Source organism: Mandrillus leucophaeus, unplaced genomic scaffold (assembly GCF_000951045.1).
Source record: "Mandrillus leucophaeus isolate KB7577 unplaced genomic scaffold, Mleu.le_1.0 Scaffold2, whole genome shotgun sequence".
Lineage (NCBI taxonomy): Eukaryota > Metazoa > Chordata > Mammalia > Primates > Cercopithecidae > Mandrillus > Mandrillus leucophaeus.
The window spans coordinates 11301132-11322249 of NW_012102031.1; the positions used below are offsets into that span (position 1 = coordinate 11301132).

A 21118-nucleotide genomic window follows, 5' to 3' on the forward strand; every position below is an offset into this window, starting at 1 on the left:
TTTTTTTTTTTTTTTTGAGACAGAGTCTTGCACTGTCTCCTGGGTTGGAGTGCAATGGAGCGATCTTGGCTCACTGCAACCTCTGCAACCTCTGCCTCCCCGGTTCAAGTGATTCTCCTGCCTCAGCCTCCTGAGTAGCTGGGATTACAGATGCGCACCACCACACCCGGCAATTTTCTTTATTTTTAGTAGAGACAGGGTTTCACCATGTTAGCCAAGGTAGTCTCGAACTCCTGACCTCAGGTGATCCGCCTGCCTCGGCCTCCCAAAGTGCTGGGATTACAGGCGTGAGTCACCGCACCAGGCCTGAGTGAGCATAATTGTTAAGGGCCCTAGGATTTTCAGAATGGTCAACAAGCACTGGCTTCAGAAATCACCAACTGCATCAGTCCCTAAAAAAAGAGTCAGCCTGTCCTTTGAAGCTGGGCACTGACTTCTCTCTAGCTATAAAATAGATGGCGTCTTCTTCCAATAGAAAGCTGTTTCATCTACATTGAAAATCTGTTGTGTAATGCAGCCACCTTCATCAGTGATTTTAGCTACATCTTCTGTATAACTTGCAGCAGCTTCTCCATCAGCACTTGCTGCTCTACCTTGCAGTTTCTGTTATGGAGACATTAGAATAGTACCTTACGAAACAGTATAATATATTCTTTTCATAAGGGACTATTTTAACTAGCTGAACAGCTGATGACTACTCCAGCACAAAGACAATTCATTTAAATTTTGTTGCAACAAAAGAATGTTTTACAATAAGTAAAGATGAAAAATAATCATTGTGTTAACATTTTTTCCATATAATTATAAGAAAATAAGGACTGAGTCTAAAGTAAAAGTTGAAAACATTTTCATTTACTGAAATTTAGCAGTAAATTAAATGAAAACAGATTTCATTACATCATATAAAAGTGAAAATATACCCTTAATATATTAATTCACTAGTCATTTCTGTGTTATGGACATTAGCCTTAACATTTAAAAATACCTACTTCTTTCCAATCTGTGTCTTGAACTCTGACAGTATTGTCTGCAAAGGAAAAATGAAAAATAAGGATTTAAAAACATTTCATTCATCCAGCATTAAACAATGGGTTTTGTTTTTCTCCTAAGAAAAGTGAAACTTACCCATTAAGCATGAGAAAAAAAGAAAATAAAAACTAATCATTTATGTAACACACACTATGTCATTCGTATTTTCTTATCTAATTCAAACACTTTCTTGATGGTTAAGGGTGATCACCGCTGCTCTGTGCTACCCAGTAATTCAATGCAGTGACTCCTCAGGGACTATGGAGAAACATGTGGCTACTCTCTTCCTCCATTAACTGGTTCTACACTGTATCTTCTCCCCCTAATCTCATTTAGGTGTGTCACCTGCTTCTAATCCAATGTCTCATGTTATACCAAACTGGGTAACCTCAGAGTTTCTGTATTACAGCCCATGTTCATTACTGGAGGTCACACTGACTTAGTCTTTCATCCATATTCCGGTTACACTATTTTCTCCCAACCATGTCCTGAATGACTCAGCTATCAGAAGCATGACCATAACTAAGTATTTTTTAATGTACTTACTTATTTGAAATATGTGAAATGGGGAAAAAGAAACCCATTCAACTTTAAGTATACAAAAGTGTTTGGACAAAAGATGATGATATCTTCTCTACAAGTTACTACATTAGCAAGGAAGTAAGGTTTATAAAAGCTCTGGCCCCATAACATTGTATCTATAGAAAAATCTGAACAGCTTACAAATGAGCTTGTGGGCCACAATCTAAAAATTAAAGAATAATTGTGCTTTAATCCTAAACTTGAATATACAAGTGAAAGGATATTTGTTCCTTTTATGAGTATTTATATCATACCCTGCTTTTTCTCAGTGCTTCCATATACATCAGTCATTCTGCCTTTTCTTTTTTACTATATTTTTAATTCTTTTTTGAGTTGGAGACCAGCCTAGGCAACACTGCAAGACTTTGTCTCCACTAAAAATAAACAAACAAAAAAGTTGGCCAGGTATGGGGGCGCATGCCTATAGTCTCAGCTACTTATGAGGCTGAGGAGGGAGGATCACTTGAGCCCAGGAGTTGGAGGTGGCAGTGAGCGATGATTGCGCCACTGCACTCCAGGGCAACACAACTAGACCCTGTCTCAAAAAAATAAAATAAAATAAAATAAAATGAATTATTTTTTGAGATGATGCTTTCTTGCTGCCAATTGAGACAAAATAACATTTTAAATGTCAAATTCAGGGACATAAAAAAAGCAAAAAGAGGACCTCAGGAATCAAAGAAGAGGAAAAGGAACAAACCAGGTCATTTTCACTTCTTACATTTTGAAATTTTAAAAGAAAAAAACATAAATAGGAATGCTACTTATAAAACAAATATGGATTTTTCCATTGTGGGTTTTTTTGTAACACGACCCATTAAATGGATTTCATGACCCACCCCAGGGTCAAACAATCTGAAAACACCAATATGTAGTAAAATGGTGGCAGCAGAAAAAAGTTCCACAATCAGGTTTTTGGCCTTGTAGCAGGAAATCCTGATGCACAAGTTCGACCATCATCAGTGCCACAATAATTACCAGGTCACCATAATGTGACCATACAGAAATAAAGCTGCCCTGGCAACATGGAACAGGTCAACAAAACTCTTAACTTACACACTGGTCTCAACCATGAAAGCAGTTCAGAAATGCCAGCTCATTTCTAAGTCAGATGCTGACTATTGTCTCTAGCGAGAAAATAAGCCTGTCTTACTTTCATTTTTCTATCCTGAAATAATCTTCTTACACTAATGAGCGATTTGTGTTGTGCAAAATACAAAAATGAGAGGGTTTTAGGGACACAGGCAAAGGTATATGAAGCTTAGAATCAGTCTCTTTAAGGCCATTAAAATTATTTGCAACAGAAAAATCCTACAACTAAAATCTTTTGGTGAGCTGAGTAATTAAGACAATAAGAAAGAGCCTTTTTTTGTGAATATGTCATTATGGAAATCACCTCGAAAATCACGCAGATACAAAAACCTCCACAGAAGCGGGTCATTTGAAGCAGTAAAGAGGTCACGACAAACTGCAGACAAAGACAAGACGGAACGAACATCCAGAAGTCGGAAGATCCGTAGTTTCAGTTCCAAGGGGAGGACGACCAACCCAAATACATCTGGTAGGCTCAGTGCTAAAAGGAAAAAAAGAGAAGTAACAAGTATTACTGAGTAAAGAACATCTGGCTTTCTCCACACAGTCAACACAGTTGCCACCTGTTCCTTTCTAAAGTGGCAAAAAATTAGATGGTACTCTTAATTATTCCCAAGTATGCATCATCTACAACGAATTTTTAACCCCAGCTTGACTATAATTACTACTAACTCATGCAACTCTAGGCCCTTACTCCCTTGATGTTTTAGTAGAAAGACAAATGCTTTTTAATATAAATCAAATAACTATAACAATTGCTAAATTCTAGCCAATGGCCTCTTCTGTCTCAAACATTATTCAATACAACAATATTTCTTTATTCAACTACAGAAAATGAGTAATTCTTGGCTTTTATATCTGATTCCCTGCCAGTTATTAACTGTGTGCCTTTGGACAAGTTATTTAAACTCTAACTTAATTTCATCTGTAAAATGGATTAATATTACATCCCACCGACTTCAATGAATTGTTGTGACAAGTAAACGTATTAATACGTATTAAGTGCTTAGAACAATGTTTGGCACACCAAGCATAAGCACTCAAGTGTTAGCAAACTACTATTACCTGAAGTCTAGCAGGCTAAAAAGAGATAGATAAATTCGGAAACAAAGCCAAGAAAGGAAAAGAAAAATAATATGTTCCAAGTTCAGTGAAAATTATGTTTTGGTTATCAGCACCTTCAAAATATTTGTGATACTATTCTCCACTAGCAAAAATAATCAAAATCCAACAAAGACATATCTATATGTGTTTTTCAATTGACATTACTTCCTTTCCCTCATCACTAACTACAGAGAAGACTACTGTTATAATAGACATGCCACCATTCAACTTGACACCAAAAATGTTACTTACTTCTCTACACACAGAGAGCAAATAAAAGCCACTATCTGTTCACATAAGTCAGAAACTACCTACTAGTTGGAGAATTGTGGTAGATTGTATTGTGGTTCTCAATCACTTCCTACACATAATTATACTTCCCCACCCCACTACCATTAGGCTTGGCCATTTTTGTCTTATTTTTTCAATAAAATGTGAGTGGAAGTGACATATATAATTTCTGGGCAAAAGCGTTGAACCAACACATAATTGGGCCACTGGCACACCACAAGAGGAGCATGTCCTAGATAAAGACAACTCCTTCAGCCAAAGCAAACCCACACACAACATGTACACGAGCGAGAAGTAAATTTCACTGTAAGTCACTGAGATTTAAAATTTTTTTAACTGCAAAAAAAAATAATAAGAGAAAGCTAATATAAGGATCTTGAGTGAATTATAAACCTTATTGAATTATGATTTCATCATGTATAAAATAAGTACCATAAAATTTACTTCAAAGTCATTACCAGTAAATAAGAGTGCATGTGAAATATCCAACAAAGTGCCTGCATAGAGCCTCCAATAAATGGTTTAAAAAAAAAACTCAGATCCAATTACAGACCATATATTATTTATATGCGTGTGTGTATATATATACACACACACACATATATATACACACATATAAATAAATATATGTGGTTCTCATATATATATAAATATTGTGGTTCTCAATCACTTCCTACACATAATTATACTTCCCCACCCCACTACCATCAGGCTTGGCCATTTTTGTCTTATTTTTCCAATAAAATGTGAGTGGAAGTGACATATAATTTCTGGGCAAAAGCCCAGAATATAAATATATGTGTGTATAGAGAGAAAGAGCATCTATTATGTACCTGACCCCATGCTAGACCACAAGAATACAAACGTAAGATATATTCCCTACCTTCGAGATATTCCCAACCTTAGGTGGAAAGAAATCATATCAACAATTATAGTCCATGGAAAAGAGTCTATAATAAAAATATGTACAAAATAGCATGGAGATACAAAGAGCAAGTAAATAGCACTTAAGGAATATTAAGCTTAGTCTTAAAAGAGGAACATTTAGCTAGGAGCAGAAAAGAGGGCAGTCAGATGTCATATCCACCAAGAATACTAAGTATACTTATATGCTTTACAGTCCCTTGAACTGAGACAGTATTTCATCTCTTACCTTGTCGGGTAAAAGCCAGAAGAGGGTACACCAGCTGGTCTTTAAAGAGACGAGAGAGTTTCTGAAGATCTTTGTATATCTTGGCTACATGTTCCCCTAGAATATTTTTTAATGAAAAATCAAAACCCAAAATCAAGTGGAAAAACTGTCCTCTATTTCTGCCAAACACAATCAACATGGCAAATAAATATTCACAAATAATTCACAAAGATAAGCATGAACCAAATTCCTTCATGGAAGAAGTACAGTGCAAGACTTGATAAAACTGAATCTTAGATATAAAAGCTAAAAATTCCATGCTATCAAATTAGTAGAGTTGTGCCCAACCTCTCTAGCTCATAGGCTGCAATTGTAGAAAAAGCTCGTGTGAGATTCATATACAGGAAGATTTCCTGAATAGCTATCAATCTGTGCTGGGCACTGAGGATACAGTGGAGACCTGCTCCTGTAACGCTTAGAACCTGGTAAATTAATAGCATTTATCACACGATGACTATGTATCAGCACCTGTGTCAAGCATTTTTCAAACTTTCACATCAGAAGTTCTTTCCTAAGTAATTACTATCGCCATTTTAAAAACAGGTCAAGGTACAGAAAGCCTGTCCAAGGCTCCATGGTTAGTGGCAGAACAGTGCACAAACCCAAGTCCGTGTGGCTCAAAAGCACTCATTTTTAGCCACCACACTGCTACTCAAAATGTGGGCGACAGATCACCAGAATTGACAATACCTGGAACTGTTTAGAAGTACTGAATCTCAGGCCCGCTGCAGACCTACCAAATCAGAACCTGTAGTTTGATAAGATCCCCATGTGACTCATATTAAAGTATGGACGCACTACCAAATTGCAGCTGAGGTTCCCACTTGTTTTGCTATTTACCAAGTGTATAGCCTTGGACAAATAACCTGCCCCTCTGATCCTCACCTTTTTGCTCAACTGTTTAAGGGAGACGCCACCACTATACCCGATAAGGTTGTTACAATTGAGAGCTCCACGAGCAGTGCCTAGTGTATCAGTAGACAATTTATGCTTGCTCCTTTCCCATTCCATATTTATGTATTTCACTATCTATAACAAATAAAACACTCAGTATAACGGGATCGATAAGAAGAAGGAAAGAGACACGCAGCTAATGTCTACATCTTTGTTCTGTGACTTGCAATCTTGAACTGAAATTTGCTGTCAAGGTATAATTTTTAAAAATCAATTTGGCTCAAGGGCTTTTTTCAAATGTGAAAACTGATTTTCTTTAAATGAATTTTTTCCTTCAGCAACCTGGTATATAACTATTTAATTAGAAACTTATGAATAAAAGGATAAATAACAGTGCCTAGTTGTAGTTACTAGGTGCTATCAGCCACAGTAAAAATTCATTAAAATGACTTGCCAAATGAGCAGCATATTCCTACTCAACGTAAAAGACTTTATTAAAAATACTTCATTATAACAGTCCATAAAGTTGTAATTTAACAGTATTTAACATTCTTCCTCCCTTCCATTTCCTTTTTCCTTATTTAAGAAAAAGCAGAAAAAGAATAGCAATCTGAGCTACATTCCTGTAAAAGTTGTTTTAAAAGGCTGGGAGTCAGCCAAATCTATTCCAATCCTGTATTTCACCATTGATTAGCTCTGTGACCCTTACGTAACTTAGCTTCCTCTAGATCTGTTTCCTGATCTAGAAAATGGGCATAAGAGTGTAGAGTATTTCTACTCTCCATAACAAGGTCCTCCCTATACGGTGATCAATACGGAGTGTCGTAGCCAAGGAATTTCAAGTTTTTCTGACCCTAATGATAAAAGCCATCTATACAGATTCATCAGTCCAGTTTATGCAGTTTCAACAGGGGCAAAATCTGGTCCTTGACAGGTTAAAAACTATTATATTGGTTTGTGATCCTTCAAAGGGTCACAGTACATAAATAAAATATATTTGTGGTATTAAATTTCATGAAGGAGAGAGATCGAGGGGAAAAATCTCTGAAGGCTCCTTTGGGAAGTGATAATAAAAAGACTGAGAAACTCTGGCCTAGTCTGCCATTAAACATTCAACTTGGCCAGGCGCGGTGGCTCACGCCTGTAATCCCAGCACTTTGGGAGGCCGAGGCGGGCAGATCACAAGGTCAGGAGTTCGAGACCAGCCTGGCCAATATGGTGATAGCCTGTCTCTACTAAAAATACAAAAAAAATTTCACGAGGTCAGGAGTTCGAGACTAGCCTGGTCAATATGGTGATATCCTGTCTCTACTAAAAATACAGAAAAATTAGCGAGCGTGGTGGTGTGTGCCTGTAGTCCCAGCTACTCGGGAGGCTGAGGCAGAAGAATTGCTTGAACTCGGGAGGTGGAGGTTGCAGTGAGCCAAGATAGCACCACTGCACTCCAGCTTGGCGACAGAGCGAGACTGCGTCTCAAAAAAAAAAAAAGCTCAATTCACCTAATGCCCAAGTTCTGATTCTACGTCCAACCAGAGACCATTATAAATATGTATTCTGCTGTCTCCTTTTCCCATCAGTTTTAGTTAGTATAAATCAATCTCTCAGGGCTGATCTCCCCTAGGAATGAGCAAGAATAAGTCTTTAGACCTTCAAAGCAACAATGTCAATCTAGCCAGCCTTTCCTAAAGGACTGCTATAAATGCCATCTTCCCACTGTACCACAACATTCCCACTAGGCTCTTAAAATCCTCCTAAGTTTACTAAGAAGACTAAATGGAATAACATATGTACGGACACAAGTGCAGAATGAAACAGGCACTTAAAAAATGTCAGTTCCCCTCTCCACCTTATCTCTTCTCCTCCAACCACCTGTAACTGCCTCTCACAGTTTGGTTTAACTGAAAAATGATAAAAAGGAAAATCTGTCTTCTTTGCATCTATTAATAATTTTAGAGAGTTTAGGCAAAACCTTATCTAGAATGCGAACTTTTGGTAAAGTATCAATCTGTATAAAACAGCAATCAAATTTATGTAGGTTTAAACAAAGATTTTGATTGCAGTTTTTCCTCCAATAATCTTTAATAATGAACTTGAATTACTTCCATGAAACACAGATCTCTATATTGGTTAAATATGATACCAGAGAGATCTCCAAAGATTAGTACAGAAACTATGAACTATCATCAGAGTGTAATAAATTATATACTAGTGTTATCTCATAACAATATAATTCAGCACTCTATGACCCTAAGAAAAACAGGAAAGAAACAAACTCCTCAAATTATAAGCAAAACTTTCGCATTTTTTAAACCTTTGCATTCTTAAGCAAACCACATTATCTTCAATATGCTTTAATCTCATATAGAAATTTTCTGTCTTTTGAACATTATCTTTCAGATTTTTTTCTTACACGAATTTCACAGTTTCACTCCAAAAGTTAAATAATGTTTATATTACCTAGTTTCTCTTTGCAAATAAAAGATTCTGGTAGCAGCTGCAATCTTTTCACACTTCTAATCTCATTGTTGATTTTCAGTGTAGCTGTAAATAAACAAAAGAAAGATGATAAAAAATTCTGTCACTTCATCAACTGCCTTTCTTTTTTAGTATGGGCTTGCATTTCCTTGCTCCTAATATACTAAGGACACATTATATAAAACAAACTGTTCTTCGCCTATTTCTTTCTCTGATAGCAAGTTCAAAAGTGTAAACCTGGCATCACATGAAGTAAAATCACTCTACAACACCACCTTTACAAACTACAGTAAGCATCTTTATATAAAATCTACTAGGCAGCAGCTTATTAGTAATTGAAAGATACGCAACAAGGCTAATCAGAGGCAACTAAACACAATAAAATCATTATTTCTAATGAAGTCACTAAAAACTCCATTTATCTTTTATTTAACCCTTGGCAATGAGTCTTCCCTTGTTCATTAAAATAATCTTGCTAGTTTTCAGAGCATCATCTCTCTTCCAGACCCAAAGGACCAATATTCTTGACATCACCAGAGGGTTCAATTTTAATCATGTATACAAAGGCGCACTTCAACTCACTCCATGAAAGAGCCCAGTGATGTGCTTATGCACATGTGCACCAAGCAGGATGCCTGGAGTGAAGGAAAGATTTAAAGACACACTGCTCTTTTCAAATAATCAATCCTGGAATGGCTGGCTGCCATGCAAGTCTGCCAAGAGCTGATTTGCCAAGAACAGTAAAGAAACAAAGTATGAGAAATTAAGAAATCATCAAGACATTCAGTAGTTATTCTTTTTATATTAAGTATTCTGAATCTAATGAATAGAGGTTATTATACATGTCATTAAGTGCTTTTATAAGAAATCAAGGCAAAATTTGCAACTACACATTTACTATTTGGTAACTTCAACCTTGCAAGTTATGATGTGATGTAGCAGAATGATGAGATGAAGGCAGAAACTGTGTACAAGAATGCCAGACTAAAAGCTACATTTGCTAATTATGATGAACTGCTGAATAGACATTGCTAGGTCCTAGTGTCATCAGACAGTCATGTCCTGACAAATGTGAAGTACCACCAAAGCTATTAAACCTAACATTTTGAGACTTTTAAATAACATTTCAAAGAATCTTATGACTAAAGAAATAGAAATTTCTTAAGAGGCCAGGCGTGGTTCACACCTGTAATCCCAGCCCTTTGGGAGGTCAAGGCAGGAATACTGCTTGAACCCAGGAGTTCAAGACCAGGCTGGGCAACACAGTGAGACTTCATCTCTACAGAATATAAAATAAAAAATAGCCAGGTGTGGTGGTACACGCCTGTGGTCCTAGCTACTCAGGAGGCCAAGGAGGAACACCGCTTGAGCCCAGGAGGTCAAGGATGCAATGATCCATGCTCTGGCTACTGCACTCCAGCCTAGGTGACAGAGCAAGACCTTGTCTCAAAAAAAAAAAAAAAGAAAAAGAAAAAGAAACTTCGTAAGAGGGGATCTCAAAGATCAAGACAGCATAAGTCAGTAGCTTTCAAAATAGATTTTAGCAGGAAAAAAAAAACAACCACCATTTTTTTCAAACAGAATCTCACACAAAACTTCAATAAATGAAACAGATAAACATTTCGCTGCTTTAAGTGGTGATAAGGCTTCTACCTAACTTTCATCTAGGCAAAGGAGCAGCTGCAGAACATACTGAAAACCTGACCTAAACCTTTGACCTAAGGCTTACCAAAGCAACTTCCTTTGCTAAACAAAAAAGATGAGCTATACTGAATAAACAAAACAACAAATGCAGCCCTCCCAATCTTGCCACACTATCTTTCTAACTAAAAGGATAAACCTCAAAAAACAAAACAGAATAAAAATGAAAGCTCCTAGTCATTCAAATGGATCTCCAGGATGTGTGATTATGATAGACTACTAGGAGTTGATATGAACCAAAGTGGTATCTGAACTAAAACACAAAGATGGAATGCCTTGCTATTCCAGTGAAATGTATTAATATGAAAAAGGAGACAGGAAAAGTTATTTATGCAGAGTGACATTTGTTGGGGGAGGCCCAGTAAATAAAACACACACTTACTAAGGCCTCAGTAAACTTAGCATTGTTGTTGTTCACTGCTGGCCACAGAGATGCGAACTTGGATAAATGGTGACCCCAGCTCTAGTTCCCCATGTCTCAGTTCAAGACCTTCGTTAAAAAAATAAAGCCATCCACAGGCATAAAGAAAAAGTATTCTCCAAAGAGTTCATGTATAATAGGCTCATTTCACTCATATTATCAAATATTGATAATATTGGATAATATTAAATATTACCCCCCAGAGCAAAATATTACAAAGATTAAGACATCAAGAAAATGGATGCCCTAAGAGTGAAGGGTGCTGGCCTAAACAACCCAACAACCTCTTACTCTATAATCTTCCAGACACATGTTATCAGTGGTCTAGGAATTCAATAAAGTTGAGAAGGACTCACAACTGTATCATGATAGCCAATCACTGAAGTGGCTATAAAACATTTGGAAAGAAACGTCTAAGAATCCATAAACGAGCAACCATGACTATGCTATTCAATTACCATTTACAACAATCAGGTTTCCCAGAGGCACACAGGTGAGAGTAGCGGAGCTGCCCTCGCAGAGAGGATGCATGTACTGCAGCTTATACACCCCGCTCAACTTCCACTTCTCCGGCATGGACAGTGCTTTGGCTTCGGTGCCCTGGGGAACGAAATGAAAGGGAAACAAATAATGAAGAAAGGTGTTACTCTCAAAAAGATTAAAAATCCAAAAGACTCCTAACTTGTTTGAAATAATCATTCCACATAGTCCTCTTAGTACAATGCATCAAATCATTAATATTGCCATTATATTTTATATTGTAGGATAATATATTACAACACTTTTAATCAAAATTTTTGTTCAAACAGGTAAAATTGCATCATGGAAACAGGGATTGATCTCTCTCTTCAAAGACTCACTTCTCTGCCTAGCAAAACCATATGATTATTTAAAACTCCAAAATAATCAAATATCACTTCCTCTGTAAAGCCTTTTTCAAAGAAAAATTGTTTGCCATTTCCTTTCGTCCCCTAACAGTCTATTCATATTTCCGTTACACTTCAACTGTATTATTATCTATGTTTACTTGTGTTATTTCTGATTATCTTTTCATTTGTCTCTCTCCTCTATTTATGTATGGACTCCTTGAGGACAGGAAATATCCCAATGTTTTCATATCCTAATTTCTGGGTCAGTGCATGGCATGCTGCAGGTGTGCACTGATCACCGAATTACTCTATATCTTTGCAACTTATAACATGGCTCTCAGACCAGCAACACTGGTATTATGCAGGAGTATGAAGAAGTACACGGTCCATTCTACAGTTACTAAATCAGAATCTGCATTTTAATAAGGTCCCCAGGGATTCCAAAGCACATTAAAGTTTGAGAAGCAATATTCTAAATGTTCTCCTCCATGAATTCCTGGCATCCTATATATGAATATGTCTCTCCCAGAACTTCACCAATATAGCACAGTGCTTTATATTTCTGTCTATCTCTGCCACTCTCAGACTATGGGCAACTTGACAGCAGGAACCATTCACATGTATGAGCAATTATAAGATGTTTGTGTTTTGCTTGCAGTACTTACCTGAGGCATGTAACCTGACTCCAACATGAGAAGATGTATCAACACTATCAAGGCATCATTGGCATCAGAACAGTCAGCTGATTGATACAAGGTCTCTAATGAATGTGGCACTTGCCCTTCCACCGATTCACTACAGAGCATGGGTTCTGAGGGATAGAAACCTGTGCCCTCTGCCATATCCTCAATATCTTGAATTGACTCAGCTTCAAAATTTTGACTAGACCCTAACTGAAAAAGGAAAACAAAACAATGAATTAATTAAAAAGACTTATTTTTACACAATACATTTTTTGTATCCTAACGTGAACTAAGTGCTGAAAGTCAAAGTACATCACTGGGTTCAGAAATGGGAGACATTTTAAGTGAGTCCTTATAAATAAATAAGCCTGCGACCTACTCTTCCATCCTCAATTCCTCACCTGTTAATTCTAGCCGATATGTCAAAAACCTGGAAATCATCCTAGACTCCTCCCTCTACCTAACTAAACCTTGTCCCAAATCTGATCAGTCTTCAAAGTTCCACTGAAACTAACTCCTAAACATGTCTAAAAGTTGCCCCTTCCTGCTCCATTGGTACTTTAGATTCTCATCATGTATTTCCTGACATCCAACAAGAGCTTCCCTTGCAAGTACACCTTCTTCAACTTTCTTGTCTTCCAATACATCCCATCCCCTGCTGCCAGAGTTTTGACAATTAAAAATCCGATCATGTACTATGTCCCAGCTTAAAATTCACCAGTACCTCCCCAACGCAGACAACAGCATTTCCCTCAATTGTGCCTTAGATGTTCTTAGGAAAAAAGGTGGTCCACATGGAATAAGTGTGGAAAATGCTACATGCTGCAGCCACCTAACTTCACCCTCCATATTCACAAAATACTGTATTTGCATTACAAAAGCACGGAGGAGTCTAATAACAATAATAATAGTGTGTGCATAACACTTTACCAAAAAACTCCGTCTTCAACAGTCAGCATCCCTGTAACACCATCTCACGAAACTAGATTTTCAGAGGACACTGAGAAATGCAGGCCTACAAATGAAGCCCAAACTTCTAAATCCCTTCGCATACAGAGTCCTTCATCACCTGATCTCTGACTCATTACCAAGTTCACTTTCTGCCAGTGCCTTCTTACTCACCCTAATATTCTCCACTTCTTCAAAAGAGGTAACACAGAGCACAACTCTGCCTTACAACGGCCTTGATTATTTAACCTTATCACACCGCACTGTACTGCAATTTTCTGATTACATATCTGCATCCTTCCATGACTACAAGCTTATAAAAAAACAAACTACATGTCACCCATTTTTGTAACCCCAGTAAAGTACCTAGCACAAAGCAGGTATTCAATGTCTGCTGAACAAATGCTGAAGCATAATACCTTACAACTTCATAATGTCTTTATTTTCAAAATGTTTTCTTATTTGTACCTTACAACAATCCTGTAAAACAGGCATGGCAGGTATTGTCTTTTTACAGATCCTGTAATTATAAATCTGAAAGATTAAATAACATAATCAAGGTTACCAACTAATAAAAATTTGAAACGAACCCAGATCTCCAAACTTGCAGCTCAGGACTTTGAGATGAAAAAAAAAAACTAAGTTACCTATATTAAGTTTGCTCAGAAAGCTTGTTTCCTAGGCATACGCCCAACTCTTAATGCAAAGCATAAGTTTCTTCTTTTTAGGGTTTGCATTTCCATTAAAGAAGGGGCAAAGGAAATTAAAATTACACAGTATATGTAAAAGGTTGGAGGAATGTAAGGGAGCCAGAGGTGACAGCTGTTCTTCCAAAATCTCTGAGGACCCAAGACCTGTGACTTATGGAAAAGATCCAAAGTCACTTGTAAAAACCTAGAGGCCAATGAGAAGTCACACTACCCAAAAATGAGGTATGGCACAAAAATATTTCCGTATTTCCTGAGAAAACAGAAACAACTATATTAAAAACCACTTAACATCAAGCTAAACTATGGAACAATAGGTTTTGCTTCTTTACCACTATGTCTAACTTTTGGCCATTTACTACTTATTGGCAGTTGTGTGGGACAGAATATATGTGGAAAAATGAAAGAGAGTTACCCTAGGCTGAAGTACACGAGAGGGAGATATCAAAATCCCCTGCTGGGCTTGTCAAACCTTACTCCTACTCTATGGGAACTACTGACATTCTCTGAGCTATTCTGATATGAGTATTTATCAAATTCTTCACATGTGTGAAAATGAAAAAAAAATGGTGAGCACCACACCTCTCTGAACAGATCATTTTGCCATATGTCATTTACAAAAGACTAAAACAAGTGACTAAGATGCATGAGAGCTAATACTAGATTCTGATACCTGCTACCCATTTCTCATTCAAGACTTAAGAGGTACTGGATGAATTCCCAAATATGATGAAATAAGAAAATTGATATTTAATTACAAGAGTAAAATTGACCTCCTATGGTTTCAAGTTTTACGCATCTATTTTCCTTTTCTAATTCTCCATTCTATATTACAGAGTGTAATGTACTTAAAAGCATTATTTATGAGATCTCGAGCTCAGTTTCCATACTCTTAAGGTTTTCCTGTCACCCTTTACAAGTCTTGGAATACAAAACAATATGCAAAATCTTAGAACTGAAATTAGTAACTTCAAGCAACATTAATTTCTCAAAATTTTCCAAAAGGAAACTAGCCAACTATCACAAATACTATGAAAAGTTTCATCTTACTAGACAATTTTAAAGTACACAGAAGTAAAAGTAATGGGCCCTACTAAGTTATCCCAGAACAAGCCTATCAGCAAAAAAGACTCAGAAACATAATTTAAATATACAGCAAAATATTCTTACTCATTCCCCAGTTTACCTCTGTGAGGTAGAAACACACTGATACAACAATAATTTTAAAAATAAATTGAAATCCACATATCTGGACATAATTTTCACAACTTACCAATCTATTAAAAAATATTTTTTAATATGTCTATACTTAATGCCATGACAAGTTACCATGAATACTTATACTCAAAAATGTTTAAGGCCAGCAATTAAGTTGAGGTGATAAGTGTACATACAAAAAACAGTTAACAAGATGGCATGTGTATTGGTATTAAAAAAATAAAGGTGATCATTTGCACCATTCAAAAAATTAAAAGGTCGGATAAAGGCTGGGCATGGTGACTCATGTCTGTAATCCCATTACTTTGGGTGGCCAAGGTAGGCAGGTCACTTGAGGTCAGGAGTTCAAGACCAGCCTGAGCAACATGGTGAAACCCCATCTCTACCAAAAACACAAAAAATAGCCAGGCGTGGTGGTGTCTGTGGTCCCAACTACTCGGGAGGCTGAGGTGGGAGAATCGCTTGACCCCAGAAGGGTAAGGTTGCAGTGAGCTGAGATTGTGCCCTATACTCCAGCCTGGGTGAGAGAGTGGTACACTGTCACACACACACACACAAAAAAAGTGGGAAAAATGATGAGGCATGTACAAGGCAATAAAGATAATCAGATAATCAATACAAAGAAATTAAAGAAAACTACCGGGCTATGGTTGGCAAGGGCTTAGGAAGATGGGTAGAAAATACAGACAAGAGAGGGAGGAAAGGTAACAGGTTCCAGTCTGGATGAACAGTAAGAGCAAAGTCACAAAAGCAGTCACTAGGTTGTGTGTATGCACATGCATGCAAGCAGGTGCATGTGCTGGCTGGTGGGGGTGGGGGGAAATGATGGTCTGTTCTGATTGGAGATGACAGTTTAAAGGGGGGAAGAACAGAAACTACCCCTAAAAAAGTTGACTGGAGTAACTTTCCAGAAAGCCTTGAGCACCAGGTACAGGAGGACAGACGTCATTCTCCCCTTCTGTAAAATGACAGGGTTGAACTAGAGACACATGGTATTTTTCAGCTAAAAAATTATGAGCACAAGTTGATGAGAAAGAGTTAATGAAAGACAGCAAGGGAACAATAGCATCAGAACCATGTAGGAAGAAGGCAAACCCAGAAAACAGACTGAGGAATAAAGCCATTGGAACCCGAAATGGAAAAGAAAAACTGACAAAGCTTATTAATGGGCTAGATTTAAGCAGTCAAAAATCACAGAAAACCAGCAGTGCCACTGACAAAGAAGGGAACATGAGCACACATATTTCCAAATTTATGTTGAACATATAAAGTCTGCAATGACAATTTAAAAATGCAAGTATAAATATCCTGCAAGTCATTTGGAAATAATTGGACCACATCCATAGCCTTAATGAGTAGACCAGATCAGAGAAGCAAGGCTAGGAATCACGAGCTTAGGAACAGTAAGGGATAATTCATCTGAAGGACAGTATGTGAACAAAACAGGCAGAAACTAGGTACTTTGGGATGCCAGCCCCATATTGGTATAGGCATTTAGCAGTTAAAAAAATATATTCTATAAAAATATAATCTGCAGCCAGGCGCGGTGGCTCATGCCTGTAATCCCAGCACTTTGGGAGGTTGAGGCAGGAGGATCACGAGGTCAAGAGATCAAGACCATCCACACCAACATGCTGAAACCTCGTTTCTACTAAAAATACAAAAACTAGCTGGGAGTGGTGGCGTGCATCTCTACGCCCAGCTACTTGGGAGGCTGAGGCAGGAGAATCGCTTGAACTGGGAGGCAGAGGTTGCAGTGAGCCGAGACTGTGCCACTGCACTGCAGCCTGGTGACAGAGCAAAACTCCGTCTCAAAAAAAAAAATTATATATATATATATATATATGAAAAATAATATGCAATCTATTGATGATAATTATCCTGACTGGAACAGAATTCAACTGAGGTGTTCAATATGACTTATCACCTACTCTATTTGATATATTGGTCTTTAATACCCACCGTACTGTCGTCATTCCAAACATCAGACTGGGCTGCCTGTCCTTGGAATGAATCACTCGGTTGTTCATCCTGTATGCTAGTCTGATTGGAGCTGGTGGCCAAAGAGGGTTGGTCATTATTCTGGAGTGAAGAATGCTCTGAATCTGTGGATGAAGGTAAATTAGGCGCTGGAATGTCATCTTGAAGAATCAAACATATCAAGTCCCCAGAAACAATCCCATAGGAAGCCAAGGTCTCTTCATCTCCAGTGAGGGCATCCTTGTAGTTCAATGTAATTGTAAATCGGGTATCAGAACTGCCAAGAAAGATGGATAAGCACAGTAAGAGCTACCTACTTCTGTTACCTTCAACAGCACATCTGAAGCATACATAAGCACACAGTATGACCCTAGAAGAACTAAGTCATGAAGAGACAAGGTCTCACTATGTTGTCCAGGCTGGTCTCAAGCTCCTGGCCTCAGGCAAGCCTCCTGCCTCAGCCTCCTGAGTTGCTGGGATTACAGGCATAAGTCACCATGTCCAGTTACATTTTTGTTTTTGTTTGTTTTTTAGAGACAGGGTCTCACTCTGTTGCCCAGGCTGGAGTGCAGTGGCACAGTGGCACAATCACAGCTCATGGCAGCCTCAAATTCTTGGGCTCAAGCAATGCTCTCACCTCAGCCTCCAGAGGAGCTAGGACTATAGGCACAAATGACCCTACCAAGCTTAAAGTTTTGAAAAAATTATCAAAATTATTTATCAATGAATGCCTAATCTATAGATTTCTAATGGCCAAAACTCTCCACCTGGGGGACAGGATACAGTAATTCTCTATCATTAATCCATGCTTTCCTCAATTCTAAGATGTACTTTTTTGTATTTTGACATCTTTGAAATTAAGATGCTTCCTAGAATCAATCACATACCAACTGACAGCATTTTTCCCCTGCTGTTACATAAAACAATGTGTCTTCCAAGTGACAGCATGTAAGATTCAATGAAATACCTTTAAAATACAAATTAGATCACATCATTCCTTCACTTAAAATCTTCTAATAGCTTCTATTTGGAATCCTTAACATAACTTCCAAAGCTCAACGTTTGACCTCTTCCCATTTCTCCTACTGCATCCTATGCCATCCGTCCTCTCTCACTGTTCTCTATTCACATGAGCTTTCCATCAGTTCCAAAAAGTAGATCAACTTTATTGCAGCCTTCAGGCCTCTGCATTTGCTCTTCCAGATCTTCAAATGACTGACTCCTCATCATTCCAGTCTCAGCCCAAATGTCACCTCTTTAGAGATGCCTTTCATTCAGACTCCAGCACTCTCTATTCTGCTATGTTCTACTTGAAAACGTCGTATATACTTATCTATTATCTGTCTACCCTACCCCTGCCACTAGAACTTCAGTTTCATAAGATCAGGGATCTTGTCTGAACAGTTCAAACCGTATCTTCAACACTGGCAAATAAAGTATTTGTGAAATAAATGCAACCACCAAACATTAGTTGGGAAGATCAAGATGAATGTGAAATCAAGGATGTCTATTCAATATCCTTACAGGACAGTTTACTCACAGTGGTCCCAAAAAAACAGATCCATATATTCATAATCACAAAAGGTTAGGGGAGTGCGTGTATATGACTGAGTATAAATTCATCTCTCTTACTGATGATGACAAGCTAAATTCACCCTTCTACTGATCGTCAGTTATGAGGCCTTTTAGTGGAACACAGCACAAACCCAAAAGCTCACTGCTAAACAAGCTCAGAATTCAAATAAGCCTGAAGCAACAAACTCCCATTCTTTCTGCATCGCAGATTATTTGACATTAGAAGAATAAAATGTTTTTCATCACACAGTGGTGAGGAATAACTAACAAAACATTATAAAACATTTTTAAAAACATTTACACTCAGCAATACTAATTTCATTATTTTTTTGAGACGTTAACAAAAGATGAACTCCTTTAACAATTATATTGTTTATTCTCACAATGCTGCATTTTGAAAAGTGCTCCAAATAATTCATGTTTTTATTTCACTCGTAAATATATTTTTTCTAAGTGTCCTTGGTAGAGAAATTAAAATTACTGAAATAGAAGCTATTCCTGTTTGTTAGAAAACAGGTGGCCCTGCTTCTGTTTTCAAAATGCTTTGATAAACAAAATGTTGAAAATCTGCCATCCGCGCACAAAAACACTACCCCAACTTTGGCAGAAAAAGGAAAAACACCTCAAAAGAACTATGTGTTTATGGGTCATCTGTCACAGCAAAAGGCTGCTTTTTAAACCAGTATCTAGTACAATGTACGTTCAAATATCTGTTTGTAGAAAAGGTCATGGTCCGCTCAATAAATACACCAGCTTTTCCTCCCACTTTAGAAACAGGGAAAAGCTATTTCTAAAGTAATATGTAGTTTTCCAGGATTCTACCTCTGAAATTGGGGAGTTAAGAGGAGTACGTAATTCTAGGAAATGAAATTCTAGAAACTCCAGGCTTTTCAAAAGTATTTCATCGCTACTCTGTCTATGGAGTAGCCATTCTTTTATTCCTTTACTTTCTTAATAAACTTGCTTTCACTTTTCTAGTTAAAAAAAAAAAACAAAAACAAAACAAAAGCATTTCATGAGAATCCTAGCTCCACTTGCTCAGTAAAGATATTTTTAAAATAATATCAAATGGACGTATTTTAAAACTGCACATTTATTAGAAAATGAGAATACTTTCAGAAAAAATGAGTTTACTTTCACAAGCTGAAGTTTACATTCTGTCCAGGTAATCAGCCTCAACCGTAAAAACAAATCTGAAAGAGAAACCAACGGGCCCTTTTGCGCAAACAGTCATACTGAGTTTCACATCCTTTCAAGACTGCCTAATTTAAAAATAATAAAATATATATATACACATGTTAATACCTTTAAAAGATTAAGTTTGAAGATTTATTCAATCTTCTACTCATAACCTACTGGTAATGATGCCAGTATGTGAAACACACGGGTTTAACAAGAAGAAATAACAGTAGGCATGTCACTTACCATAATGTTTAAAAGGAGTTATGTCAGCATCTTATTTAGGGTTTATTTTTTTAATCAGGAAAAAAACAGGCTTACTTTCAATCTAATAATGTTTTATCCAGAAAAACGAAAGGGCGAGAAGTTCAGAATAACGGCCTCATTTTACCCAATTCCCTAAAAATAAGGTGAAAATGTAGGAAGGTTTTTGTTTTTGAAGAATTCACCTAAAAATCCCCAGGGAACATCATTTTTATTTTTCCTTAGCACACTCAAGTTTCAAATTCACTAGCTCAGTATTGAAGAGGACCACTCTTACCGTGCCGCTTTACTCCCAAATTGTTGTTCCCCAAAAAGTATCTTTTAGGGAAACAAAGCAGCTTCATCTGCAGTCCCATAAACCAATAACAGAATATGATCCTTTCTCAACTTTACTGCTCCCAAACTGCAAGCTCTCAAGATCAACCTTTGCCTCAGTTTTAGCAAAAAAGCAACATTTCGCCCAAGAAAATCAAAGGGCTGAAACACGCCTACACGCTGTACTTTCTAAAACTTTTCAGCGGCTAAGTCCAAGCGCTCGCCGCGATGCCTGGCGCATGAACATAACAATCTAAAATTGCTGCCGCTTCACAGCAGCCATACAAGCTACCGGTGGCCTCGGATGGAGGGCAGATTTTTAACTTCCAGCAATTTCCAAACTTTTTCATTGAAATACTCCCAACAGCTGAAGAAATTAACTCGGACCCCTGACAGTCCAGAAAGGTTTAACCCAAGCCAAGCTCATCATTTCCAACTTGAAATCTAACCAGTTGTGGGAATTTTGCGTTCCCTCCTCTCCCCGGTTTCGTTTACTGCAACACCGGAGGCCATGACTCACCCAGGAGGGCACCGGAGCCCCCGGGAGGCCGCGCCATGTTCTCCAGGAGCAGGACCCCAGCCGACCACCCGCGCGTCCA

At 37.6% G+C, this 21118-nt stretch overlaps 1 protein-coding gene across 1 annotated transcript in view; it reads right to left on the reverse strand.

The window, feature by feature from the left end:
• The window catches only part of FBXO7 (F-box protein 7), a 23790-nt gene extending 2679 nt beyond the window's left edge, over window positions 1–21111 (reverse strand). The window contains exons 1-8 of the mRNA XM_011978985.1: window positions 21040–21111; window positions 17169–17311; window positions 12316–12543; window positions 11240–11381; window positions 8642–8725; window positions 5252–5347; window positions 3008–3184; window positions 990–1027 (exon numbers count right to left, since the gene is read on the reverse strand). Coding sequence (XP_011834375.1) covers window positions 990–1027; window positions 3008–3184; window positions 5252–5347; window positions 8642–8725; window positions 11240–11381; window positions 12316–12543; window positions 17169–17311; window positions 21040–21076 — 945 coding nt within the window. The 5' untranslated portion in view covers window positions 21077–21111. The remainder of the gene's footprint in view (window positions 1–989; window positions 1028–3007; window positions 3185–5251; window positions 5348–8641; window positions 8726–11239; window positions 11382–12315; window positions 12544–17168; window positions 17312–21039) is intronic.
• Window positions 21112–21118: the final 7 nt, after the last annotated feature.